The 27647-nt window shown below is 41.1% G+C and overlaps 3 protein-coding genes across 15 annotated transcripts in view; 1 reads left to right on the top strand and 2 right to left on the bottom strand.

Moving 5' to 3' along the window:
- The window catches only part of LOC115019699 (mitogen-activated protein kinase kinase kinase kinase 3-like), a 36762-nt gene extending 25053 nt beyond the window's left edge, over positions 1 to 11709 (bottom strand). For all 12 annotated transcript variants that reach the window (XM_029449198.1, XM_029449201.1, XM_029449199.1 and 9 more), the window contains exon 1: positions 11438 to 11709. In XM_029449198.1, the coding sequence (XP_029305058.1) occupies positions 11438 to 11536 (99 nt within the window). In that variant the 5' untranslated portion in view covers positions 11537 to 11709. The remainder of the gene's footprint in view (positions 1 to 11437) is intronic.
- A 233-nt stretch (positions 11710 to 11942) lies between these two features.
- thumpd2 (THUMP domain containing 2) lies at positions 11943 to 18111 on the bottom strand. The gene is given in 12 exon segments (XM_029449989.1): positions 11943 to 13087; positions 13089 to 13134; positions 13405 to 13525; positions 14028 to 14142; positions 14443 to 14514; positions 14692 to 14779; positions 14926 to 14978; positions 15157 to 15234; positions 15349 to 15485; positions 15597 to 16118; positions 17084 to 17222; positions 17877 to 18111. Coding segments are annotated over 12 exon segments (1677 nt in total). The 5' UTR covers positions 17988 to 18111; the 3' UTR covers positions 11943 to 12892.
- A 5240-nt stretch (positions 18112 to 23351) lies between these two features.
- LOC115020101 (uncharacterized) lies at positions 23352 to 27281 on the top strand. 2 transcript variants are annotated; one of them, XM_029449988.1, is made up of 7 exons: positions 23352 to 23512; positions 23726 to 23970; positions 24415 to 24603; positions 24976 to 25142; positions 25575 to 25724; positions 26341 to 26513; positions 26600 to 27281. In XM_029449988.1, exons 2-7 carry the CDS (start codon positions 23785 to 23787, stop codon positions 27061 to 27063), a joined length of 1329 nt encoding a protein of 442 aa, XP_029305848.1. In that variant the 5' UTR covers positions 23352 to 23512; positions 23726 to 23784; the 3' UTR covers positions 27064 to 27281. The 2 variants fall into 2 exon arrangements, with proteins under 2 accessions (XP_029305848.1, XP_029305847.1); XM_029449987.1 differs by having other exon boundaries at positions 24973 to 25142.
- Positions 27282 to 27647: the final 366 nt, after the last annotated feature.

Genomic DNA, 27647 nt, shown 5'->3' with positions numbered 1-27647 from the left:
GAGCTGTGTTTACATTTAGCAGCAGAGCTGGTGAGGCGGGAGAGGAATTCTATATGAAATATTCATGAATAAAAGATGCTCTTTCAGAGGAGACATGAATTGCTTCTCTCAGGCCAAGAATGTGCAAGTATGACTGTGTGTCACATTGTAGAAGTGTGTGTGTGTGTGAGAGAGAGAGACGTTTGATGAAACCAAGATTTCAACATGAGAGGCAAAACAAGAACTTCAATACCACAAACAGCCTGGGAGTAATGAGATTACTCCCAGGCTGTTTGTGGTATTGAAGTTCTTGTTTCACGCTGTTTGTGGCTTCCTCAAGGACTGCATTGAGATATCGTAGTATCGACATAAACATAAACACCCCCATCTACCCTGATCCTGGCTGGAGACTCACCAACATATTTATGCAACATTAGAGAGAAAAACATGACTTTTTACTCATTATTCTGGTCCGTTTACTTTATTGGGAGGTTGTCACATATTGCAGGGTGATCATTTTAGTTTATAACATCCAAAAAGCCTCTGGCATTGGAGGAATTTCCATTTTGATATCATCACATCAGAACAGAGATTTTCTTCCAAATAAAAAAATATAAAAACGTTATCACTGATCAGGTTTTTATTAGGGCGGTTTAAGATTCTCACAATGTACATTGTGACTCATGTCTCTGGTTGGGGTCCGCCCACAGACCCCTGTTACATGTCTTCTCACATCTCTCTTTTTCTGTACGCTCTCTACTGTCTTACAGCAAAAGTTCCAGAAAAATGATCTTACATTAAAAGTGCTTTACAGTAAAAAGACTAAAACACCTAAAATAATACTTGCAGCTCTGCAGATCATTACCTATTATAGAATTAAAGAGACATTTTGCACAAATTGTTTAAAATTGTATTGAAGTTTGCTGTGATACAGTGGTGCATAATGTGCAAACTGAACCGCCCCGTCAGCATGAGCAGTCGCAGCCATCGTGGCTCAAGGGAAAAGAAAGTGGCACCAACAGAAACTCAAATTTCACCAACAAGGCATTTGAGTACTGCCCACACAAGAGGACTGCAGAAACACAATAACGATGAGAAGACAAAATAAAACAAAGAACTCAAGGACAACCAGAGGAAAAACACTGCGCTACCAAAATGAACCAGTGATATCAAAAGACAAAAACGGATTTTTAGTTTTGTCTATGAGGATGGCAAAGACTGTTTCAAGAGGACGATCACGTGAAGAAAAAGTAAAGAGGCAAACGGAGGTACGACAACCAACCCACACGAAAACAAAGCTGTGGCGGGAGAGGGAGGAGATACAAAGAGACGCAAAGAGACGCAAAGAGAAAAGAAGAAGACATAAAGCCGAGCGGAGAGCCGAGACAGTGCGTCTTCAGTCAGCAGACAGACCAGAGATGACTCATAGCGCTCAGTGCTGGTGGCAACAACATGCAGCCCGACTCCACCGGCAGGCCGCTGTGGCGGACTGAAGCAAGCCGTCTGGTGTAACCCGGGTTGTAGATTTCTCATCTACCGCGCTCATCTGGGATAATTAAAACTTTTGCGCCAATCAGTGCGAGTCCATCAAATCCAATACAATTAAATGAATGAAAACCTTGTCGGGCTTCCAAGTGTAATATTGAAAATGCCACCACACAGCAGTACAATCCATCGTTCTCTGACATTTCAGAAACATCCATTCAGTGACGGAGCAATGACTGAACAAACAAAACAAACAATTGAATAGAAAGTTGTCTCATTACTTACATTTAATGGTTGGGGAAACAGAAAGCAAAGTATATGCGCTCCTTTTCATTTGTTCTGGGTGAGAACTCCAAACTGACTGAGGATCCCGACTGTTACATGTGGAGGCCCAGAGGACGTGACGGTGACAGGTAACAGGAAGAGTGATTAAGGATGTCAAACATTTAATACCAAAAGCTATTCAGGTTTGGTACCGAGGAAATTATACCTAATGAGAATTAACTTAAAAAAGGGAAGAAAGTAAGAAAGCCGTATGACTTGATGTTGGCTTCTACTACACTAATGGAGAAGGTTAGCTCATATTTAACACTCCTATAAGGTTGTGTGTGTGCGCACGTGTGTGCGTGTGCGCGTCATGTACTCAGCATATGACCGGCTCAGTGGAGGATCGGTGTAGCGTTTCGCTCTCTCCTCTCTCTGACCATGAAAAACAAACAGCCTAAGCAAAAACAGCTCACCATGCTAATCAGCCCTCTCAGCTTGAGCAGTAATCCTGCAACTACTGGAAGAACAAACAAGGGTGCACCATCTGATTTTATTCTTTTCAATTTAGTTTCAACTGAGCTTCATTCCTTCAGCTCTGACAGACACTATCTACAGTTACTCCTGTGAGACAGTAGTTGTGTGAGACTCCTGGCAGGTGTTTTGTCTGATGGACTCTCTTTACATAAGGTCAGAGGTCACCTCAGGGTGGTGGTTTCAGCTCCCCCGCTTACTCTCTTATTAACTTCTGGTGATGGGAACCAGCAGGGCCTGCAGATTGATTTTAATTATGGTCCTTAGTGATTCCATTTTATGACTTTTTTTCCTCCAGATTTCTTTAGAATTGCATTATGCTAAATAATCGAACCCTTCGAGACTTGTTTACTTTCTGTGTGTGTGTGTGTGTGTGTGTGTGTGTGTGTGTGTGTGTGTGTGTGTGCTGTCCTTTCGGGGCATTTTAAAAAGTCGTCCTGGTCGCCTCCTCTCCCGTCATGGTGTCAGGTGTTATGTATAACAACTTGGAAAACTTGCCTGCTGAACTTTCCATTGTGATTACAATCTCACGCTCACTTACCATCACATCCTTGACATTTTCGAACCCTTATTTGAACAGACATGCTGGTTAACGTTTTTTTTCCACGAATGTCCTGAGGGTTAGGGGGGGGGTTGGGGAGCCACTGAGGGTCCACTAAAGTGAGTTTGCACGTTGATGCTTGGGGCAATAACTACTGCACTAGTTGTTTATTCACTATTTCTGACAAGATCTTTCCGAGAGATTTGAGGTTTAATCAGGTGACTTTCCAACCACAACAACGCTTCTCTGAACGATAAGATATTAGGTCATGATCTTTGTATTTTACATATTGACATACGGATACGCATTTCCAAATCTTTAGATTACCACAGTCATGTGAAAACCTCTTTACTTTAGCAACGACATATTATCTCTTCCTCTGTTGGTTAACAAACTTCTAAAGCTTATGACCGCCTTCAAAATCTATTGGAACATTTCTAAATATATTGAAACCAAGCTAAAGACAAACCACTTCTTCTTAAACATTTTGAAATAGGATTTATCCACAAGGCTCTGAACTTAAGCAACCTGCCCAGGTCTCTTATTCAAAGTAAAGAAAGCAAATCTCTCGCTTTTTTTATGCTGTCATCTCATCATTCATAAGAACCAAGGGGGTAACAATCGAAGGCTATCGCTGTTTTTGTTTGTAATAAATTAAGGATAAAGCGTGATTCATTAGTCATTTTTTGTCTTGGCACGTTGTAAAAAGGCACAACTCGGCAGCTTGTTTTCCCACAAAGCTCAGTGTGATCAGCTACACAGCCATTACCAGCACATGGCCCCAGGTGGGGAACAGGTGAGGCAGTGGAGTGTTTATAATTAGCACACCTGTCTCTCACCAAAAATAACCACTGAAGCAACACACACACACACACACACACACACACACACACACACACACACACACACACACACACACACACACACACACACACACACACACACACACACACACACACACACACACACACACACACACACACACACACACACACACACACACACACACACACACACACACACACACACACACACACACACACACACACACACACACACACACACACACACACACACACACACACACACACACACACACACACACACACCGCAAATTCATCTACCCAGAGGCGTCATTTATTCCAGCATTCAAATCCTTCTTTCTTACAACTTAATGAAATCAGTGGAGCTCCAATGCAAACTATGAAATCCACGCCAGAGGCAGAAGATCACTGCGCCCGAGCCCAAAGCAGTTTATTAGTATGAGAACTTAGGCTATCATGACTAATCTCTTCCCCCCCCCCCCACTCTTTCAAATGACGCCGCATCATTTGAGAAACAATTTAAAGCAAGGTTGTTTTCAAAACTGAGAAATCTTAGTTCCGCCAAAGTTACACGTTTTATGAAATGATTCTCCCTCCGCATTTGGCGTCGGCCTGTGAAGTCACATACCACATACCACACACACTTCACACACTCCTGCTATACTGACCCACCCAAAAAGTGTGTGTGTGTGTGTGTGTGTAGTTCAGGGCTGCACGATATATCTGGTCAACATCAACATTGCGATGTGTGCAGAAGTCTGATGGAACGTCATTTACTCAGATTTAAAGGCTCTTGGATACACGCAGTTTGTTGCTAGTGAGTGACATGCAGGCTCTACGTGCACTGTGCAACAATTCAAAAGAGGGTCCCGCTAGTCGTCCACCTCAACCTGAAGGTGAGCGAGAACGCAACATCGGTTTTATGGAAATATGTTTGCTACAGAAAAGATGTTCAACAATAACAGGGACTCTGTCGTCATCGCAGAAAGATAATTACTGCAGTGTCAGTTTATTATATTCTGCAGCTATAATGTAGTCGCCGTTTTAGAGTAATCAGAAACAAACTTCTCACATCACAATCAAAGATAACAGATAATTATTCCTGCCACCCTTGAATGCTGATGTAAATGTCTAAGAGGCATTCAGCTGGTATTAAACAATTATTTCCACCAAGCCAGGGTTGAGCTCTAACCAACTCCATCACATGAGCACACAATCTGTAAATAGGATTGGACACTTTGTGCTAGCAATGTGCCAAGATGTTCAGCCGCAAAGTTTTTACCCTGGCAGAGGTTTGAACACCAAAGGTGCTCGAAACCAGCCTGAAAGATGTTATCCCATCCTGGAGACGGCTTTTAGTTTATCAGCCTAAACTTGTTTCCAGAAATACAAATGTTTATTATTGAATTAATTGATTAATGAAAACCCTCATGCAGAAACATGCAAAGCTATCCCATTGAGTTGTGGCATCACACAACTCTAGTTTGTCATGGAAATGCAAAATAGTTCATAATAAATCCATATTAATTAGTGACATTTGTTGTCACAGAGCTTGAATGTGGGCTGGTCTAAAGAGGAATTAATCTCTTGGTGATTGACAGGAGCAGCTCCTCGAGAATACTTCCTGCTGACTGGAGGGTTTTCCAGTTTAAATGCAGCAACACAGAGCTGTAAATGTTTGCAGGGGACGTCCCACAGACTTCTTCACCTGTCACACCACTATTTCTTTTGTGTTGACCCGCCCTGCAGAGAAGCGCCATGCCAATCACTGTCTGCACTGCAGACACTCTGCAAACCAACAGCTCAACCCTGCAGACATGTTGTTAATCATTTAGTATTTGATTAAGGAGCAAATACAATACTTGTATTAAACTTTCTCAACAAGGTTGAACTGTACTTCTAATAGCTGGTTGTGCCCTGGATTAAGATACTGTGAAGCGCACGGGCTCGGCCATTTGTTTGCGTAGTAAAAACACATGAATTGCTTTGAGCAGGAGAGACGAGCCCGTTGTGACAGTCTGCGCAGATGAACGTCTGTGAACTCATCTGTAAGACATGCTGTACTAAACTGCACGTCCTAAGAGGAAAGGTGGACTTTTCTAAATGTAATGACTTTTAATTAGGGCTGTGACAATACCAAATGTTCACTACACGATTATCGTGGACAAAACAATTCACAATAACGACATAAAAACAATATAAAAATAATGCTATCACTTTGTTTATTGTGCGTTTTGTCTCTTTTTTGGCAAATTAATTAGACTCAAAATACGAGCATAGGGAAGCTGGAGAAGGTCTGTAACTATAACTGTACAGAAACATATTATTTACACTAAATATCATGTTTTATTAACATTAACTATTTATTTTCAAATATCACAGTTACCATCAATACTTGTAAAACACCACAGCTCTACTCTTAAGTTAACCGCTCTAATAGTGACTTTAAAGTAAGTTTATACTGAACATCCCTCCTTGGTTAAAGGCAATGTGATTTCCTTGTTTACGGGCCTTTAAACTTCTTTTGTAACATTAACACACAAACTAAACTTAACACCCCGCCGCCATTAAGTACAGAGGCTGAATGTGAAATGACTTGCGAGGGCTATTTTTACTGGTACATCTGGTTTTGTCTCTTGCCACTACACCGTGTCATTAACTGGAACTATGCAAGTTATCAAGATGTGACTGCACCAGTGGCAAAGAGACAAATTCCTGCACACAACATTAAATGTACTTTGCAAACTGAAACCAGACTGCCAGGATGGGGACTGAATTTCCGATCTGAGACCAAAAGAGGATTTCAGGAACCGTGTTTTGCTTCAGAGCTATTGTGAATGCAGGCTGGGGTCTGTGTGTCCACCTCAGTGAGCAAACAACTGGAGGAACAATGACAAAAACAGGATGGTTCTGGGCCAGCCGCTTTTAATTGTGACTCTATATGTGCGTGTGTGTTTGTGCATGTGACAATACAATAATCGTGTTGCGTGTGTGTGTTGCTCTGCAGGACTAGTGTGAAACAATAGGACATGGACACACACACCCACGAAGGAAGTGAAGATTCCTGGACCATGGCTGCCCAGCTGTGCCACACACACACACACACACACACACACACACACACACACACACACACACACACACACACACACACACACACACACACACACACACACACACACACACACACACACACACACACACACACACACACACACACACACACACACACACACACACACACACACACACACACACACACACACACACACACACACACACAGGAAATCATTACTGTCACCACATCTAGAACTGTTAAGTACCTCAGTTCATTTGTATTAAATACTTTATAAGTGTGTATGCATACACAGAAAGCCGATTAGATTTTAAAAACGATATAGACATAAAATATTTCCGCCTTCTATTTTGATGGATTTTATGCAAATATGCTGTTTTTTTTAAGCCTTTCATTGTTTTGTATCATATTAAACTTAATCTCTCCTCGTTTGGAATGACATCACCTTGGACTTTTGAGAAACTGAATTGGACATTTCTCACTATTTTCCTACATTTTATAGAGCAAACGATTAATCTAGAAAATAATCAGAAGATTAAACGATAATGAAAATAATCCTCAATTGCAGCCCCTACGTAATAAAGCTTCCAATCGTGGACTTGTGATGATAATCGCCTTTGTCTTGAAAATTCCAAGGCATTTATCAGGAAATTATTCCCACAATATGACCAAAATCTACTGTTTTCTCATGTTATTTATATTTATATTAATCAGGTGCCCCACGTAGATACAGATAGTTGATTTACTGCGCTGCTAAATTCACTCAAAAAGCAGGGAAAAAGTGAGCAGGCAAAAACAAAGACTGGTAGCATTGCTTGCCACTTACGTGCGGGGCCAGAAATACCCAGATGGCGGGCATGTTTCTAGAGCACACACACTGCTACAGAAATCTATTTGTCATTAACTGTTCTCTATCCTCACTGAAGGCCGTCGTATGCCTCTACTTCCTCAATCCTGAGGCCACGGTCACCTTGAGAAAAGGAACCAGTCATCCTATTCAAACAAAATAAGTTACGTCAGATCCTGTGTGTTGGTAAATACTTGGCCTGTGCCATGTCTTCTGAAGCAGAGAGTGAGGGCAGCTCCTACAGCAGCGTCCACAGAGCAGGTTTTAATGGCTATAGAGCAACATATTAAGCTGATACCAGCATTTATTGAAGCTCTTTCGAAGCCGTCTAAATGACAGAGTGGGATTGGAAAAGTAGAGCGTCTCCACTCCGCCCATATAAAGCGACAAATCAATACAAATAATACCTTTAACATCCGTGAGCGAGCCTTTTATAGAAAGCTCATCCACCGCAGATATTTCTCTTCCCAGTTTGTCGGAGTTCAAGCATCAGTCAGACACCAGAGGGATTGCTAAACATAAACATGCCGTGTGCAGTTCACTGGCAACATGTTACAAGGAACTCTCAGTGTGACAAACGGTTTAGAAATATGAAATCACTCAGTGCCGTCACCTCCGATACGAGGAGGAGCCAGCTGGCTTTCTTCCACTGTTGACACATAGCTAATGATTTGCGTTTAGGAACGGTGAATCCCACGTGAACATTTCTAGTGTGTAGGGCGATGTGAGCAAAATGTATGTCGATTATTTCACATTATATCGAGATATTGCATCTTTTCTGGTCAGTCAACAAATAAACAGTCTATATCACGTAACCACCTGGTGAAGACGATTGTTTAATTAAATTAAAAGTGTTTTCTCACTTTAGTAAGGAGAACAAAACAAAAACACATTTGTATTAATATATAAATCGAATTGAAAAGGAGTGGTCAACACCAATCTTAAAATGCTATTCTTTAGTTAGTATGCGCTTGTTATTATCAATTTAGATTAATTATCTCGATATATGATTTCATCACAACACCTGATTAATCATCATGTAGAATTATTGCCCATGCGAGAAGTCAAACTTGTATTGTAAAGTATTTCAAGAACTATGTTGGAAGTGTCAATGATAATCAATACACTGTGAAACGTTAATATAGTCCGATTACAAAACCCTAAATGGAGTGTTTTCTCTCTACCCGACAGCCTCAGGGTGTCTGTAGAAGTCAACCCTGCCTCACCCTGCCCTAAGGGGCAACTAAAGAATTTCATTAGTCTTGCAAAATGGTAGTGGGATCACGTTCCCTTAATTAAAACGCATTTTTGTCTGCTTGCCACTGACAAACTGTCTCCTTGTGCAAAGTGTCACATGTCAGCCGTGCTATATAGAAAAATAATTAGGGATTCTACATAAAAAAACAACTTTAGACCTGATCTAAATGATGTATAGGTATTTCAGTCCATGGCATACAGCCCACAGGGAAATAACTGAATCCTCTCTGAAGGATCCGCCCTGTGATGTCGCGGTGAGGAGGCCAGTCTCACACTCAGCCAACCCTTTGCTTTCTCACTAATACATATAAAGAGGCTACAAACAGAGAAAACAAGCTAGCTGGAGTTCACACTTTGTTTCCTGCTCAAACATTCCTATCCAAGCCACATATTTTCAGAGCGGTAGAACCAAATATAGGCATCAATGAGGTTAACCAAGTACCGTGCTGCTGAGGAGGACATCCTTTAATCCAGAGGTTTCAGGTTTGAGCCCCAAAGTGTCCTTCAACAAACCCCCTGTTGTTACTATGAAGTAGAGCATCAGCTACGGAATAAGTGCATTCTCTACAGTATTATCAGTTCCATCAACTGTCTGCATAATTTAAGATGTCTCATTTGCAATCATGATTATGTCAAATAGATGGAGGTTTTTACATTAGTGCACTTTAATGAGCCGGACACTTTGTGACGGGTCTAGCCGCATGTTAGCTCTGAGGTGCCGGCCTGTTGAAGAGAGCCTGTCAGACCTGCGTGTCTGCAACAAGGCAAGATACCGAAGCTAAATTAGAAACAAAGTTTAGCTGCAGCTAGGAGGGATGCAAAATGGAAAAAACACACAAAAAAGGTAAGACATAATGACAGGTAGCAGGTTTTTTTAGATGTGCTTTTGGAATTATTGGCCACTATATGTTCAATACAACTGGAAATAGTTCATGTCTCTAGTCTTAAGCATACTCCTGTAATTACCAAAAAAAGAGCCTAAAAGGTTAACCAAACATCATCTAGTCCTATTACAGTGTTGCCAAAAGCCTCTCCCTCACACCGTGGCGAAATTAAATACCTCAACAGAGTCAGAGCGACTGCACCAAAAACAACTACAGAGCTAAGAGTTTGGATGTCTATCTTGCATTACCTGGCTGATGTACTATAGAGAGCCGGCGTGCACATCAAGTAGGTAAGACTGATATAACATATGGTCTCAAAACACAGTGTGTGAGGCAACAATGAGATCTCATTATTTGTTGTTCATACTCAGTTAGTGTGCTTCTCTTGAACTTATCGTACTTTATGTAAATACAGTATATCCTGCAGGGACTTAGGTGTCTGTGGATTTATAGCAACAGCATCCTGCATGGTAGCATTTGTTATTAAGCCCAGCTGCTTTACTTCACTGTTTTCTGTGATATCATACATTTAGCATGGCTTTTCCTGTGGTTCAACGTTGTATTCGTGTGTCATATGCTTAGGACTTGCAATTGATCTATGTAGCATATAATAAGCATGGTGCTACCCAATGTGACTGTGGGGGAGTTCAGGAACTACCTCCCCTTCAGATGCAGGCTGTCTGCTCCCAGCACAGGGCCTTGATAAAGTGTAGGACCAAAGATAACAGCTAACGCGACACAACTCACACAGTCGACATAGAAATTAACGTCCCAGTTCCCCAATAACAATAACTAGTTATCACTGGTGTTAACGTTTGAATAATAACAATACGGGATGTTGAAATTATGGCTGTTGTTGTTGTAGCTTGCTCAGCACGAGCGCTTTAGCCCAACTGGATTTCCAGGCAGGCAGCTGTCAGTCTGTATCAGGGCAACACGGAGACAGTTTGAACTAATTCAACAAAAGCTTTGCAATATTACGAGTAATTGTAAACCTAGTAGGTTGTCTCTGCTTCCGTGTGTGTTCCCACACAGGTAACAAAGCGCTGCTTGTTGTCATTGTGTCACAATGTTCCAACGAAACAGCGAAAAGCCTGATTAGCTTCTTGATGCTAGCAGGTTAGCTGCGTCCGTTCTCGGACGGCTAGTGGCTAAACGTCTTCGGACACGTCTAAAGCAATCGTTATTTAATATTAACGGTATTATTTAGACGAAGGCCACAGTTTACGGCGTTAACACACATGTCGACGTGGCATGTGTTACTCTTTGTAACAACCAACACTTGTAGAGTAACATTACAAAGTAAATATGAATTCTGCTCGACACATCCAGATTTAGCGTTAACATCTGCGCCCGAGCTCCGGCTGGAGGTTTACAGTCAACGTTACTATAGTTATTTAGGATTTATCAGCTACTAATTGGAATTTATTTAACGTTAAGCCGGATGTCCATAACGTCGGCAAATAGTCTGGTTGAAAGGCCAAAACAATAACACTCAGAAAACATCATCTTGGCTATGTGTCCGACAATGGAATTATGAGCATGAGTAGCAGATTAAATACTGCATCAGTAAACATCAACACGAATGAAAGCTTGTATTTGAGAAACGCGCTACTGATGACTACAGTCTTTGTTTTCTGCTGTTATGACAACACCGATGTGCTACAAAGGAGAGCTATACACGTCTAAACCCACTGTGTGTCCGATAATGGATCTCTGTGGCTGCTTCCCTCACTGCAGTTTTACCTTGTACACATCTCCGTATGTGCCGCTTCCTATCCGCTGGATCAGCTCGAAATCCTCCTGCGGATTCCGCCGGGACAGGTCAACACTGGAGTTCATCATTTCCACTGCCGATTACGGCGCCGATCGCGCACGGTTGACGAGCCCCCAACAATGTATGAAAACAGATATTTTAAGAAAAACATACGGCGTCAGAAAACCCCAGCCCGAATGCACTGTAGCTCCAACATGGCTTCCACTGCGCATTGAGCATGCGCAATGGACATCATGGCGTACACTCGATGGAGTCTGCCCAGGGAGATGGAGCTCATGCATTTAAGATTGTTTTCAAGAGATGAGTGTTGATAAAACTACAGTAAACTGGAAAATAATCAGTTAGTTGTTCATTTATGTGTGTGTGTTACATTAAAAAGGTCACAAAAAAACACCATGCACCTGGTTTTAACCCAAGATTGACTTTAGTTGATCAATTCCAGCACTAGTGCATTATTTCCAATCTGCGCAGGCAGAAACAAATACAGTGAGTTTACATTTAATGGGGAAATTAATGAAAACACTAAGCCCTGTGTGGCCTTGTTTGGCCCCTCTGTATAAAACTGGGCTAAGCAGGGCTAAACGGCAGATGGCAACATTGTGATTCAGCTGAAGGGGTCTGTGTTACAGGCAGAACAAACGTCCCTTACAGAAAACTTTAAAGACATCAATCTACTCCCCTTATGGGATAAGGCTTTTGATATTCCATATTTCTGGTCAACAAAATACCCAAACCAACAAAGGAATTGATCCCACCAACACATCTGTGATGCGAGAACCTGATAAAGCTGATTCTTTTCTTTGATAAAGGTCCAAAAACTATTACATTTATTAAAAACACACCATGAGACACATCTGCATATGTTCCTTCTTGAGCTGGAACGTGGGCATACACCGTCCTGGGGTTGTTAATACTTTCAAGACAACCAAACATGAAGACACACAATTTATTTTGGTTTGACTAACATGTTTCAGGAAATGACAGAGCCCTTTTCTATAAGTGAAAGTATGTATTTGCTCAGTTGGAACCAATGGGCTGCGTGACACTGCGTGAGTTTGCACAGTTTTGAGAGACAGATTGTTGGTTTTGGTCTTTTTATGGAAATTGTTAACAATACAATGATCAGAATTACTCCATAAAAACAATCCTTTAAAAGCACAAATCAAGTCAGGTTCTTTTTAAGGCAGTTAAGATGATTCAAATCATCATAAAATGACAATTAAGACTTTAAAAAGCATTTCCTCTGGAATAGCCACATTTCCAATCCACACAAAGTTCACACAATTCAAAATTCAAACTTTCTTTAAAAAGATATTTCTTCATTTATTTGAAAAAACAGTAAGTAGGGAAACAACAAAACACAGTAAAAAACTAACAAAGGAAAGTGACTAATGTCTTTGAAATGTAACTTCCACCAACACTGATCAAGTGTCCTTCTTGACATATTTATGAATCAGTCCATCTATCACACCTAAGCTGACTCTAAGAGTTGCCTGGTGCTTCAGGGAGGAGAGAGGGGGAGGCAGTCGGTGTTGCAGCCCAACCTGAGGCTCTGTTTCCTGGTTAGATGTTGGTCCAGTGTCTTTCTGTGCCAGGAGTTTTTTCAGGAGACAGGATAAGCTGAGGACTCAGAAGGAGAACCAGGGTACCACCGATACAGAGGACTCTACACACACAAACATTACACAAAATTAATTATAGTTATAACTTATTTTTTTATTTGGAAATACAGTATTTTTTAAATGTTCATTGTTAGTTTTAGTTTAAAAATAACAGGACAAAATGGATTTTATACAGTTTAGGATCTATTCCCATGTGCAACTACTTGACCCATAGACTAAGAATTCTGCACAAACACGCACAAAACTGTAACATTTTCTGATTCACCGAACAATTCTAAAAGAGACAATCGAAACAGACACACAGAGGCACATACCTCTCCATCTCAGTGAGGATGAGTGGCAAGTTGGCAGCCATGTTTGTTTTGGTGCCAAACTTCCTGCCAAATGGCAGGTCACAGACTACAGCATCTACACTGGCGCTGGGCAGAGGCAGCACTGCACACACACACACACACACACACACACACACACACACACACACACACACACACACACACACACACACACACACACACACACACACACACACACACACACACACACACACACACACACACACACACACACACACAGGAGGAGAGGTAATTCAATACATGACAGCAGGGTTCACTCTCACCTCCCACTCACACATTCACATCCAAAACATGCAGCTTTGGATCTCCAGAACTAAATACAAAAACAATTTTCGACTCTATTTCATATTTCAAACCCTTTTTGTTTGTGTGATATCTGTAGCTGATGATCATACATTTAGGGACACAGGGATACATTTTAGCGATCTATTGTGAAACTACTGATATTTTTAAAAATGTATTATTGTTTGCTCATCTTTACCAAACTCCTACCCAGAAACTGAAACTTAATGACAAGAATATAAAAAGGTTTAATGACAAACATTGAACATTACTGCAGTGATCCTTTTGTGCAGGTTTCTTACTCATAGAGGAAGCTTTCAGTAGGTGAATCCTGTTTCCAAGCTCTGCACACGCTACGTTCTCATTGGCCTTCTGCAGCTGTCCATCATCAATGTCCACACCCAGGAAACAGACAGCCTGAAGATCCCATTGAGAAGGATGCATCAGAATATAGTAGGAGTGTTCCAATAGCATACTATAGTATATACTATAATTAAAAGGTACACACTAGGTATTATAAAAAACTCTTGATTAAATCTTAAAAAATGTGCATTAATTGTGACTAGTAAATTAGACTGTATAAGTGCATATCTGAACAGTATTCTTTGCATTAATATAGAATGTATGTGAAACACACAACAACTGTATAAAATGTGTAGCAGTGTGTACAACGACTGAGCAGTTTTACAGTAGCTCTGCGTCGTGTTCGGTCCTGACCTTGTGTTCCTGTGCTGCTTCTATTAGGATGGTCCCCGCCCCACACATTGGGTCGACCACGAAGAAGCCTGGCTGGGGAAACAGGACATGACATACAGTAACTCATGCTGTGACTGAAATGCAGTGTTACATCACAGTCTGAGCCATGTGCATGCAAATGCTTTAGCACTCCAAACCTCCTCGTTTTCAGGAGTCATAAATATACAAACCATAAATAAAGGATGCAGCAGCAGCAGTGTGTGTTAGTACCTGTATCTGAGCCAGTGAGGCCATAGCCCAGGCTACAGTAGATCGCAGTCCTGTGGTTTTCATGTAGCTCCGGTTAGCCAGAGGTAACCTGAAGGAAAGAGATGAGAGAGCCATGACTTATCACTGCGTATCAAACTAATTCATGCTGCAATATCATAAAAGGTGTATTTGGATGATCATTTTAATAGTAATGGTTTAAGTGTTACATGTAGAGAAAGTGTTTCTTTCAATAACCTGGTTAGTGGAAACCCCAGCAGGCAGTGGTCATCACTCAAATTAACATTTACCTGCAGAAAAAAGCAAAACACTCATTTGAAAGGCAAGAGAGTCTCTGCCAACAGCAGTATCCAAAGAGAGAGTATTTACTTAAGTAAGCCCATAAAGACATACACAACATTACATTGTTTTGGCACAAATCAACACTATCAGGAAGACTTTTGAACAATTAGTATTTTTTAAGTTTACCTCCAGCTGTGGATTCTTCAGGTCAACCTTCCAGCCCAGCAGTCTGCTCAGACCTACTCCTATCACTTTGCTCACCTCCTAGAACATGTACAGTTATATGTGTTTTATGTTCCTTCTATACATACGTACACCCGCCAATGACAATATTCTGACTTTACACTGCTTTGCCATGTGCATTTTAACTTCCACTACCTGTGTGCTGAAGTATCGGGACAGAGATCCAGTACACTTGCAGCTGATCCTAAAAGAGACCGAGGCAGGAGAAGGCGGCTCTGGTTTGATCCTGCTGGGTGGCAGTAGTGTCTTATCGCTTCCTCCAGTAGTTGTTACTTTATTACACGCAGGATGACAAGGCAGGATGAAAGTAACCAAAAAACTAAATCAGCAACAGAAATTAAAAGCCTTCATTTGTAAATAAGACACGAAAATAATCTTATTACCAAGTTCCACATTTTTCTCAGCAAAGTCCTCTGCCATGTGCTCCATTGTCCTGCAGCTTCTCTCCACATTGTGGTCTAGTCCTGATCCTCTGCCATACAAATCTGTTTCTGATAACATTCCTTTTCTTCCATTTTGTGTACAGCTACTAAGCTCCATAACCATCCTCTTCCCCTCTTCATCATCCCTCTTTCTCTTTTTCTCCAGGGTCTGGACTTCAACTCCACAAATTTCTCTGCTCAACTTTCCCCCTCTCTCTACTGTCACTGTCTTACTCTTCTTTTCCTCACTGCTCTTCTCCTCCTCCTCCTCCTCCTCCTCCTCCTCCTCCTCCTCCTCCCTGAGCTCTTCAGTCCCTCTCCCCTCCTCCCTCTTCCTTGCCACTGACAGGGCAGTGCTCGGTGTGTTGACAGTAGTCCTTTTGCCTGCCAGCTCCCCCTGCAGGCGGCTCCATGTCATTACAGCACTGGTCCACTGATTCTTGTCACCCAGCACTCGGGACTGCAGCACAGAAGCTGCTTTTGCTAAGAAAATAACAGAGAACACAACACAAAGGTTAATAAAATAATGCTAAGTAAGCGCTGAATTCAATGGTGGTTTTGTTTCGCTTTGGGATTCTTCTATTGGTGATGTGGAAGGATTATTATTACAATGTGAACTTTGGAATTTCATCTAATTAAAATCACATCTTTTTGATTGTAATAAGTAAAACAGCTGAGCCAAGATGATTTGAGCATCTGAGTTTCCCACGAAGTGCACCGACCTAATGAATTAAATCAAACTGGATACTCATTAATAGACTTTTAAAAAGGTAAACAAGAAAGACAGACATACAATTTAATATCTGACAGGTATGCATCATATTTGTATTACATGTATCTACAGTGCCTTCCAGAATTATTGGCACCCGTTTAGTAAAAATGAGCAAAACAGGCTGTAAAATGTATTTTATTGTTTATCGTCTTGGCCTTTCATTCAAAAATATTCACACAAATCTGACCTTTTCACTGAAGTAAAATTATTGAAAGAAAAAATAAATGTTGACTTTGAATAAATATTTTTCTCCGAAACATCTGTGTCACAATTGTTGGCACCCCGAGAAAATCCTTTGATAAAAATCTAACTGAAGTATATTTCCAGTCACATCTTACATCTTAAGGTTCTTTAGGTTAGCTGAAGAGGAGAGTCCACAAGCGTCAACCTCTGAATCTGAAGGATCTGGAGAGATTGTGTGGAAGAATGATCTCAGATCCCGTGCCATGTGTTCACCAACCTCATCAGGCATCACAGGAGAAGACTCAGAGCTGTAATCCTGGCAAAAGGAGGCTGCACAAAATATTAAATGAAGGGGTGCCAATAATTGTGGCACACATGTTTTGGAGAAAGACGATAAAGAGTAAAATACATTTTACAGCCTGTTTTGCTAATTTTTACTAAAGGGGTGCCAATAATTCTGGAGGGCACTGGATGTACTGTGTCAGGCTGGTACCTGGGAGGATGTGGGCAGACAGCTGCACAGGAGAGTCTTGTTTCAACAGGAGGAAGAGTCTTTCTGCAGCCTTGAGCTCTCTGACTCTGTTGATCCCAGCAGAGGAGCTGAACAACACTTTACCTGGCAGCTGACACACCTGGACACACACACAACAACAAAAAGAGCCACGGTTTAAAGACTTCACCTTGTAGCCAAAAGGACAATAATTAAATCCCATAAAAATAGCAATACCACAGCGCATACATACTGTTACAAGCAAAGCCATGCATTTAAAATGGTTACTGTAATTGTTGTGCACATGACAATAATGAATTTGAAACTTGAAATGTGTACAACACTTTATATTGCAGCTGGTACATGAGGGGGTCATTTTATTTCATTTATTTATATATATTTGGAGTAGCTTGTGTATTTCTCCCATAAAGTCTTATTATTATTATTATTATTATTATTATTATTATTATATCATAATTTATTTGTTGATTGTATCTTGAAAAAAAGTAACTAAAGTTATTACATACATTTAGAGGAGTAAAAACATAACATTTGGCCACACAATTGTAACTGTTACTTAAGTAAATGTACTTAGTTAACGTTACTTTCCACCAATAACAAGCTAGTTCTGTACTTTTTAGCCAACGTCCTTTTCTAAAATAGGTTTAAACACAGGTTCAAAACAAAGAGCGTCTTACAAACAGCTGCATGTCCAATTCTCTAAAACTACCGTTTTGTGAATGGACTTTTGAACAGCCTGACATTCGTAACGTTACTGACACACATAAACACCCACATCTTCAGCCGCCAGCTTCCTCTTCAACTCGTCGATTAAGAAAGGCTCCATCCCGTTCCCGGCGGTGCAGTAGTAGCGGACGAGACTCCCCTCACTTCTCAGTTCAGACATTATGTTGTATTGTGTACTCAGAGTCAACAAACGCTCATATCTGCGAGTAGAACTTCAGTGAAAGTCGCCATATTGGCTTGCTTGTTTACACCGGAAGCGGAACTACGTCACCAGACTGCAGTGACTCGTATTGACCAGCAGGGGTCTCTCTAACACAGTGGAAAAAGCCACTAAAGGAGCAAACTGGAAACATGTTTGTTTTTTTTACAAATACCAACAACTTGCATACATAATAATCATAGACTTACATTTATCACAGTGTGAATGTAATAATATGTCTTGCTCATATCAATTTTCTTTGTTATAACAAAGTGTTAATGTGACACAACAACAAGCCTTCATTTTGTGATTAATTTTAATATGTGAATTGAAGTGAGAGCAGCACACACACAGACACACACACACACACACACACACACACACACACACACACACACACACACACACACACATACACACACACACACTTAATGCGCTTAGTACGCCTCGGTGCACACATTAGGTATTCAGCCACAGACAACCTACAAACTGTAAATGTGAAAGTGCACGGTCCACACTCATATATATTCAATACACACCAGTTTCAGATACAATACACAGACACCTCTGCTGCAGTGTATTACCTTGAGACAGCTCTGAACAGGTGTTCCTTCAAAGCTGTGAGGAAACCTCTAATAATCTATGTGTCTCAAAACTTCACTCTTTTAATTTCTTTCTTATCTCTTTCTCTGCTCTTGCCCTATTAGACTCTCTCAAACACTTTTTAATCTCCTTCTTTTCGCTCTCTGACATTTTAATGACCCCCAAACATATTTAATCTCCATACTTTATTTGATGAACAGTGTTCTGCTTGTTGCTTTGTGCCTATAAACCCCTCAGACGCTGACAGGCTGGTGAGGCCTGCCAGCGTACTGCATACTCCAGACAATGTAAATAATTATGGTTGTAAATATATTTATATAACAGCGAACATGGGTATTACTTTAGATTGATGTAATGTTGTATCAATGGGATTTCAATGGAGTTTGATTCCCACTGAATCAATAAGGGTTAATCCTCTACAATTCTTACTTTCTTCTTGTATGAGAATCCAAACAAAAACCCATCAAATCTTTGGGGAGCAAATGTTTAATTTCTAAACGAGTAATTTACATTTGACAACTGATTACCAGTTCCCACCTAAAATCTATTAAAGAAAGTAATCCGAGCTTCAAATCCATTATAATCATAATTTGTCCTATGCGGCCCCGAGGGAAAGAATAGCATGTCAGAATACCTTTTCACCTTTGCATTTGACAAAGTCAATGATGTGCTCCATAAATCTACACGCCCTGATTGCTGACATCCTTGACGACGGAGGTGTGTATCTGGCCACTCCTGTCCGGTCACCTTTGCACGTTCATGCAGCATCTGGCATGTCTGTCTCTCAGGCAAAGTCACAGCAGGAATTTTAAGGCACCATAATCACCTAATCTGACACAATGAACGTCTCAAAAAGTCTCATCTTGTCCAAGGATTAAAGAGATATTTATTCATTCATCATCTGGAAAGCATAAATGTGTGCCAATCCATCTTGTAGAAGTTGAGATATTTTACAGGATAAGTTAAAGCTATGACTATTTCATGAGAACTCTCACTTCATTAGAGTCCACACAGCGGAAACATGATCCGTAGTGCAAGCTTATTTTTCCGCTACGTTACATTTATTTGACGAATGCCTTCCGTCATTTAGCACATAATGTCTTTGTCTAGAAAAATACATGAAGTGAGTTTGTTCTTCGGGATATTAAATAGGTCTTGCATCCAGCTTCTCTGTGCACTGCACATAATTACCACCCAGCATCTCACATTCAAAGGCCCTGTCACATCAAAATAGTCCAGATTATAAACTTTATAGAGCTGCAAGGTGGATGATGATGATTACAGTACCTTGAGTCAGTGACAGCTTTAATTAAAATGGATACAGTTGGATTGATGGGGCTTTTACCCAGCAAGGCACAATCCAGTGTTTGGCGTTTCCTTGTCACTCTCGTTCTCTTTAAAGTTTAGCCTGTGACTACTTTCATCAGTCCATAATATTGGATGTATTCATGTAGAAAGGACACATTAATATTCCTTTCAACAGCTGCCATTTGCAATAATTAGCCCCACTGCTGTTAAGTGAACACAACAGCTTCACAAAATGGAAGCTGCTTGGCACACCAGTCATGGCGTGATGTATGACTGTACATTAAACTTGTTTTTATTCTCCTCCACACCCCATAAATGATTGGAAGAAGGGAGGGGGATAAAGAAGATGGAGGGTGGACGAGGAGAAATGATGATGAGGTGAAAGAGCTACAGAATAGAGAAGTGGAGGGAAACAGATTAATAGTGACGGGGGCAAAACAACAATAACTTCCCCATGTTAAACTAATTAGTGCACTTTAGATTTTATGTAGTGGAAGGGACAATAATATAAACAGTGTTCTAGCATGCAGGATATTAAGTGCAGATTTAAAATGATTTACACACAAACACACATTTGACCTTAACTTCACAAATTTCCATTTGTAGAATGAAAGAACAAAGTGCTGCCAGAAATGTATTGTTGTAAGAGTTACAACCAAAAGGAGAAAATGTTGGATGTGAGGGGGGGGTCCGAGAGCCGTCCATAAGATATCTGCTATCACATGATGACAAACTAAACTAAAATGAACAACACACAACTTTAAAAAATATATCACAAAGATCACATATTCAGTACAAAGCAATATTCAAATGTCCACTGATCCCTGAATGCATCGCAACAAGTTCAAACCTAAATGACAAAACAGACTCTTTTGTCAGTGGATTTCACCAACAAGGTTTTCTGACATGGACACACACATACAGAACCCCCACACATAGTGTGTATATATATACCCACACACACATGTGTACAGATGCAAATGTCACATGTCCACTCGTGTGTCTTCTAATTGAAAATTAAACTTGAGTTGTAAATGGCATTATCTCTTAAAATAACACATTCTGTGTGTGATGATTAATATTCAGTGAGGTTTCAAAAGGCCAGATCATGTGTGTGTGTGTGTGTGTGTGTGTGTGTTAGGTTGAGTCCATCTGTCATTCTCCTACTCCTCTCTTCTACCTTGACTTTATCGTTTAGTCTTTTTCTTTCTTCTCTTCTTCTCTCCTCACCTCTCCTTTCCTTTATATCTCTTCTCTCCTCACCTCTTTCCTGCCCTCTTCTCTACTTGCTTTCCTTTCATCTTCACTTCACTCTAAGAAGGAAATAGGACATCTAGAGAGAGAGGGGAGACAGGGAGAAAGGGAGAGAGCAGTGAATTTTCACCACTTAACCATTTTTATTTGTATGCATCCATGGCCATTTCTGGGTGCTAATGTGTATATGTGTGTGTGACATGAGCGCTTTTAAATATTTACTGGCCTCATAGGAGTGTGAAGTGTGTCAACAAAGCCAAGCATCCATGGAGAAAGAGAGAGTGAGAGTGTGAGACAGAGAGTGTGAGACAGAGAGAGAGAGAGAGAGAGAGAGAGAGAGACACTCAACCTGTGCACGGCATCAAACTGACAGAAGCTATCAAAATCAACAACAACAGGAGAAGTCAGAGCAGGAGGATGGGAAGCAGACTGCAGGGAGAGAGAGATGTGTTGAGAAAAGGAAGTGAAGATATGTGTGTGTTGGTCGCTTCATGCTTGGTTTGTTTTGAGCCTGCTGTGCAAAGCATCACCGCCTTCAATTTTTTAAACATCAACATATCATCGTCAAATTGACTGTGACACCTTGGTGTACCTACTGCAACAAGGGAGCACAGCTAGCTGCCTCTATCTCACACGAGCTACGTTGTTTTATTTTAAATATATATGTATTCTCTATTTATATTATTCATTTTACGTTTTAATTCCCATGCGTACCCTAAATGCTCAATCTCGATCTCGTTTTCTTATCTTATTCCACCTTACTTCAAACAAATCATCTCCGTAGACCTTGTTCACAGCCGGCATTTTGTCTTGTCAAAGCACGGGAAAGCCAAAGTGTTAAGGACCCTGAAGCAGCTACATGGAACTCAGCCATTATTAATGTTATGAATCACACCTGTGCTTTTCATGTCAAAATGTCTTTTTGTGGTGCAGCTGTTTTCAGCCAAATGGTGTTATCTGCTTAAGTGCTGCTACTCTTACAATACAAGAGGGTTTTAGCAGATTGGTGAGAAAGTGACTGAGCTGTCCTACCCTAGCCCCCAACTCTTTATGGAAATATTGTTCTCTTAAGCAGCTAAATGCACTCCATTAACTAGCTAGTTGCAAATGTGGTCTGTCTGCTGTTTGACGCTGGGAAGGTTTTGCACTGTGGGTTTATCAGAGCTGTGGTGAGAGTAAACCAACACATGCGAGATGCAGTCAAATAGAATGAGCTGAAAGATGTTAAAGCGCTCTATAGGAACAGAGCATTCAGATGATAATCCCCATTTGATTAAATGCTATTTAAAAAAAATTGACTATAGCAGATTTAAAGAAATTGATAAAATTGTTATTATATGTTATCATGAGAGAGACATACGGCGTGTGTGATTCCTTCGGAAGCCTAGCACACAAAATGTCACACAGTGCTTGTGCAAAATGACATCAAATAACTGAACACACTAATAGGAAAAGAGATAAAATAGTTGTTTGAAATCCCTTTGATGACTGTGAAAAACAGATGACGGGAGGAATATCTGGTGGCTTTAATCTAAATGATGAACAGTCAAAGCATCCATACAGTATCACCATGAGCTCAAACACAGTGTGGGTCGTTCCATTGAGCTGCAGCTGTACACACACAGCTCTGAGGCCTGACGGTGCACAAGCCCTTGTCCCAGTTAACAAAGAACATCTCTCACACTACATAAAATCCCAAATCCCCTTGCCCCATATTTTACCAAGTAAAAAAAGTCAACATCACACATTTAGCTAAACAAAAAACAAAGCTCAAAGCCCTTGACCTATTTTTTCAATGTTTAACACAGTCGTAAAGACTTTGTAGCTTCCATTCCCAAGGACCCCTGGATTCTTCCAGGAAGTCCCCTGGCACAAGGGGGATTAGATTAATTTCACTATCATGCATATACTTAATGAGAAAGAGGGTGCAAATAACTATTCTCAGTGGTTTTAATTCTCCAGGCACCAACAGCAGAGAGGCAACACAAACTCTCTCGGATGAAGATTACTGCTACAAAACAGGCTGCCGACCTTGGCCTTGAAGCCATGACCAACTGTCCCCAACAATCACAGCGGTTGCATTTCCCGGCCTTGCAGCTAGGGGGAGGTCTAGGTTTACTGCTGTGCTACATTCTGCTGCTGTGTTGTCTTGGTTAATCTCTTCACTGCAGCAGGCGGGCGCACAGAGGAGGAAGAGGAAGAGGAGAGGTGAAGAGACAGGAGGCTGCCCAACACACAACTCACTGCAGTGACAGAGAGATTAGTTGTGACTGAAGTGCTGCTGGGACGTTAATGTGAAATGTTAGGGTGCTATTTTGGAGGTATTTGGAAAATGTTATGTCTTACTGATATGTATATGTATATTGCTTATGTCTTGTAGTTGTGTAAAGACTTTCACAACTTGTGTTCAAAGCATTACGATCATAGTATATGACATAAGAGACCGTTATGTGATCTGAGTTATTTAATGCTGATTGTTTTTATACTTTGTTACCTGCAGTTCAGTGTTTTCCCTCTTGTCTGTTCTCCCTCAGATGCTGCCATAAATTAGCAATATTTACTGGTTTGTCACTAATCATCCACAAACAGCATTATGGGCCAACTGTTCTCTTCAGAAGAAGAGCTTTCTCAAGTGAAGGATGCGATTGGTTCTCTCCTCTTCGATGCCATGTTGGAAGGCGGTGCCGTACCTGACCTCGGAGTTGTTCACCCTCTCCTCCTAGCCAATCAGGGTGAGAGCGTTGACTCCCGGGCCAGCCTCCAGAAACAACTGAAACAGGTTAATAATTTTAACAAGGTCAAATAAAGTGTTGCTGCATATGAGCAACACATTGACTTGACTAGACAACATGCAGGGATCAGTTCCTGGGTGAATTGCACATTGATTTCCCCCCACCTTTAAATCTGTTAAGTCATGCGGTGCAGATGGAGATAAACAGGTGGGGACAGAAACATGTTGTTGCCTTGAGACCGTTAAGAAAGAGTGATTTGTGCAGAAATGAAGCACCACTCAGTATTAGAGAAGTTGTCCTGTTGCGGATAAAAAAAGGTTTCAAATCAATACGATGGCCAGCATCAAGTTGTATGATGATGACAAAATGCAGAGAGAGCAAACTACTCCACTCGCATTTTAGTTTTATTGAGACGGATGGTAAGAAGCAGTGCGCTCGAATTATGTTACCAATTTAAGCTTGACGTCTTCTGTTGGTTCCTTCTCACCCAGCTGCAGGGAGACATTGGGAAGAGGGCGCCAACGTACCTGAAGGAACTGATTGGCCGTTTGTCGACCTTCTCGGATGAGCCACGCCTCGCCGGCTTGGTGGGATTAGTGGTTACTATGGTGATGGATATGGCCTATACGTCATCGTCATCAGTTGTGAAAGGGAAGTCGGCAGGGTCATCATCATGCCAGGTAAAGCCTCTGGTAGAAAATAAGGAAGGGGATTTGTAAAAGTGACGAGTGCTTGGGGAAATATTAAAACCGAGTGTGTGTGTGTATGTATATGTATATGTGTGTGTGTATATATATATATATATATATATATATATATATATATATATATATATATATATATATATATATATATATATATATATATATATATATATATATATATATATATATATATATACACTGAGACATTTCAGCCAACCTTTTAAACATGCCTGCTCATGAATTACATTTAGATTTTGAGTGAAAGTCTAGGACAGTTATGGATCCCCATATCCGAATATCAAGATTGTCGCCAGAAATGACCGTTACTTTGATTCCTCGCTCCAGCAGAGAGTCTGGGAGCTCCAGGAGGTGACGGAGGAGTACCTCAAGCGCTGTAGGATCAACCTGAGTGACAAAAGCAAATTGACCCAGGACTCCATCAGACTGGAGGCCCAGCTCAGCCTCACCCTCACCCAGCTGAAGACGTGTCTGCTGGGGGGAGACTGTGACTCCAGGTGAGAAACTGTGAGAGACTGTGACTCCATATTTTATTGATATTTTATATTATATTAAATGCATAACAATAACTAACTGTACAATTAACCCTAATAGAGAATAAAGCAATAACTGCGGGACAAGATGAGTATTGCATCAGAGATGAGTTTTATTTTTTTATTCTATTTTGAATACACTTTGTTTGTTTAAACTGCATACTTTTCTAATGCAGGACGAGGTTTAGCAGGAGAGCGAAGGCTCTGAGAGTATAGCTTGAGTTCAGGTCTTAAATAATAGTCCAAACTTCAAAAATAACAATTTAATTTAGCTTTGGCGACCCCCAGCATGGGAACTAGTGGCATAGAGTAAAGTAGAACACAAAGAGTGCTACACAGTGTGATGCAGCAGCACATTGTGAAGGTGAGCTGTGCTTTGTTCTTCTGCTCCTCCAGGTCTCTGAGGCACTGGGCCAGTGGAGCAGCATTTCATACCCAGATGTTGGTTCACCTGGCTGGCCTTGAGGGTCAGGATGAGCCCCTGGCTGCAAGGACTGCACTGGAGCAATACAAGGAAGACCTCACACAGATCGTACCTGCTTACAGGTAATACAGTAGTTGGAGGAGTGGTTCTCATCACATGTTCATACGGAGCCCTAATAGGTTTGTTGGGGCACTGGCTCCCCATGTGGGTCACTAATGTGGCTGCAAGTTGGGAATAGTAGGTGTTGGTTGAGACACACAGCACTTCAGTGGAAGCAGGAGCCTAATAAAGCGTACTGACAGTGGAAACCACAGCCTCACAGAACCCGGCTGTCGAGTACGAGACAAGCTCTCCAGCCTGCTCCAAATATGACAGCAAAAACACAAAATAAGCGCATCAGACTGTCAGGAAAGTGTAGCCCTTGTAACATTCTCAAGTTGGTGCAGACAGGCTGTAGCTGCAATCATGACAGAATCAACAGCATATGAGTAAGATGGGGGGAAAAACATGTAATCCAAAACATATTAGAATAATTTCATCAATAGATTGTTTGACCAGCAGACAGCCTCTCACACATTAAGCTTGCAACACGTCATCACTGTGATGTTGAAATGAATAAATCTACATTATTAAACCACTAAGTTGAGAGAAATAGTGTTTCATAAGACGACACAGTTTGGATCAAAGTGATAAAATGATAATTCAATTGTTCTGTCCACCCCCCCACCTTCATTATAGGCGTTATAAGTCTAATACAGTGTGCGTTGTGAAATGTCGAGGGGGTCTTCTGGCATCATGTGACCCCTCCGGTGAGTTGCCAGAGGAGGGATCAATGACGGGACTCACTGTGACGGACAGAGAGACAGGAAAGAGTGTGACCATCCCTCTATCTGCCATGAGGACGGAGACAGGTACACTTTCTTGAAGTCACCAAGAAAACATCTTAAGACTTCCTCAGTCGAGTTGCGTTTAACTGAACTTAAGTTGAATTTAACAGGGAGAAGAATGAGAGTCTCTGGGCCTGATGCTACAGCTGTGTCCTCCTCCATTGACCTGGACCTGATCACTTCAGATCAATACGCCCAGGCATACCTGCACCACCTGTTCTCTGATAAGGGACCTGTGGCAGAGCTGGAGAAGTACTTCATCAAGGCTAATGATAATCTGAGAACACTACGAACAGAAGCAGGATGTACAAACAAGAAAGGCGTGAGAGACGGGATAGAACAAAGTGATGGAGTGCATGTGAAAGCCCAGTCACAGGGCATTGATACAGAACAAACAGTTGACAGCGGTAAAGGAGATAATCAGGGCAAGACGGACAGGAGAGGAAGACGAGACGAGACGGAGGAACGTGAGCAGAGAGATGAAGGTTTGCGGCTGAGTATTGTGGAGACGCAGCCCCATGAGAGCCAGCGCACAGCAGGAAGCACGTCGGCCCTCAGAAACTCAGAAACATGACGGACTTCTCTAATGTTGCTTTTAATTTATGCTGAGAGCTTAATCGATTGCTGCATAGAAGCTGAATAGCAGGTTTACTGATTTGTCTGCAATGCTACACTACAAATGTGTCCACCGTGGAAACGATATGAACTTTGGGTTTGTTGAATTCTATTAAGTGTGTGTCACATTTAACACATGTCAGTCAGTCAATTTCAATAAATGCTTACAAGCCGTAAGAACTGTGCTTCCTAATTATTATTCCGTTTGTATAATTTCCTAATACAAAAATACAAATTAACATATAAAAATGTCACGAAACAAACTTGGCCCAAGTGCAACAAGAATCTGAATTCCACGTTTGTACATTGATCATCAAATCGTGTAGCCATGGCAAAGAAAAAACGTTTCTATGGTTACTGATTGCTACATATTTCTATGCCTGCTTACATCACTGGCTTGTAAACGTATTTATGTTAACATAATGTGTCTTTGTGAGCGGACTATTTATGACAACGCAGGACGGACCCACATCCAAGAAATGTTACTTTAGTGGGTAGAAAAACTGACTCACATCACATGGCTGTCACTTTCTTTTGGTACCA

Source organism: Cottoperca gobio, chromosome 15 (genome assembly GCF_900634415.1).
Source record: "Cottoperca gobio chromosome 15, fCotGob3.1, whole genome shotgun sequence".
Taxonomy (NCBI): domain Eukaryota; kingdom Metazoa; phylum Chordata; class Actinopteri; order Perciformes; family Bovichtidae; genus Cottoperca; species Cottoperca gobio.
The sequence above is the reverse complement of the archived record's forward strand: the minus strand, read 5'-3'. Positions and strand labels throughout refer to the sequence as shown.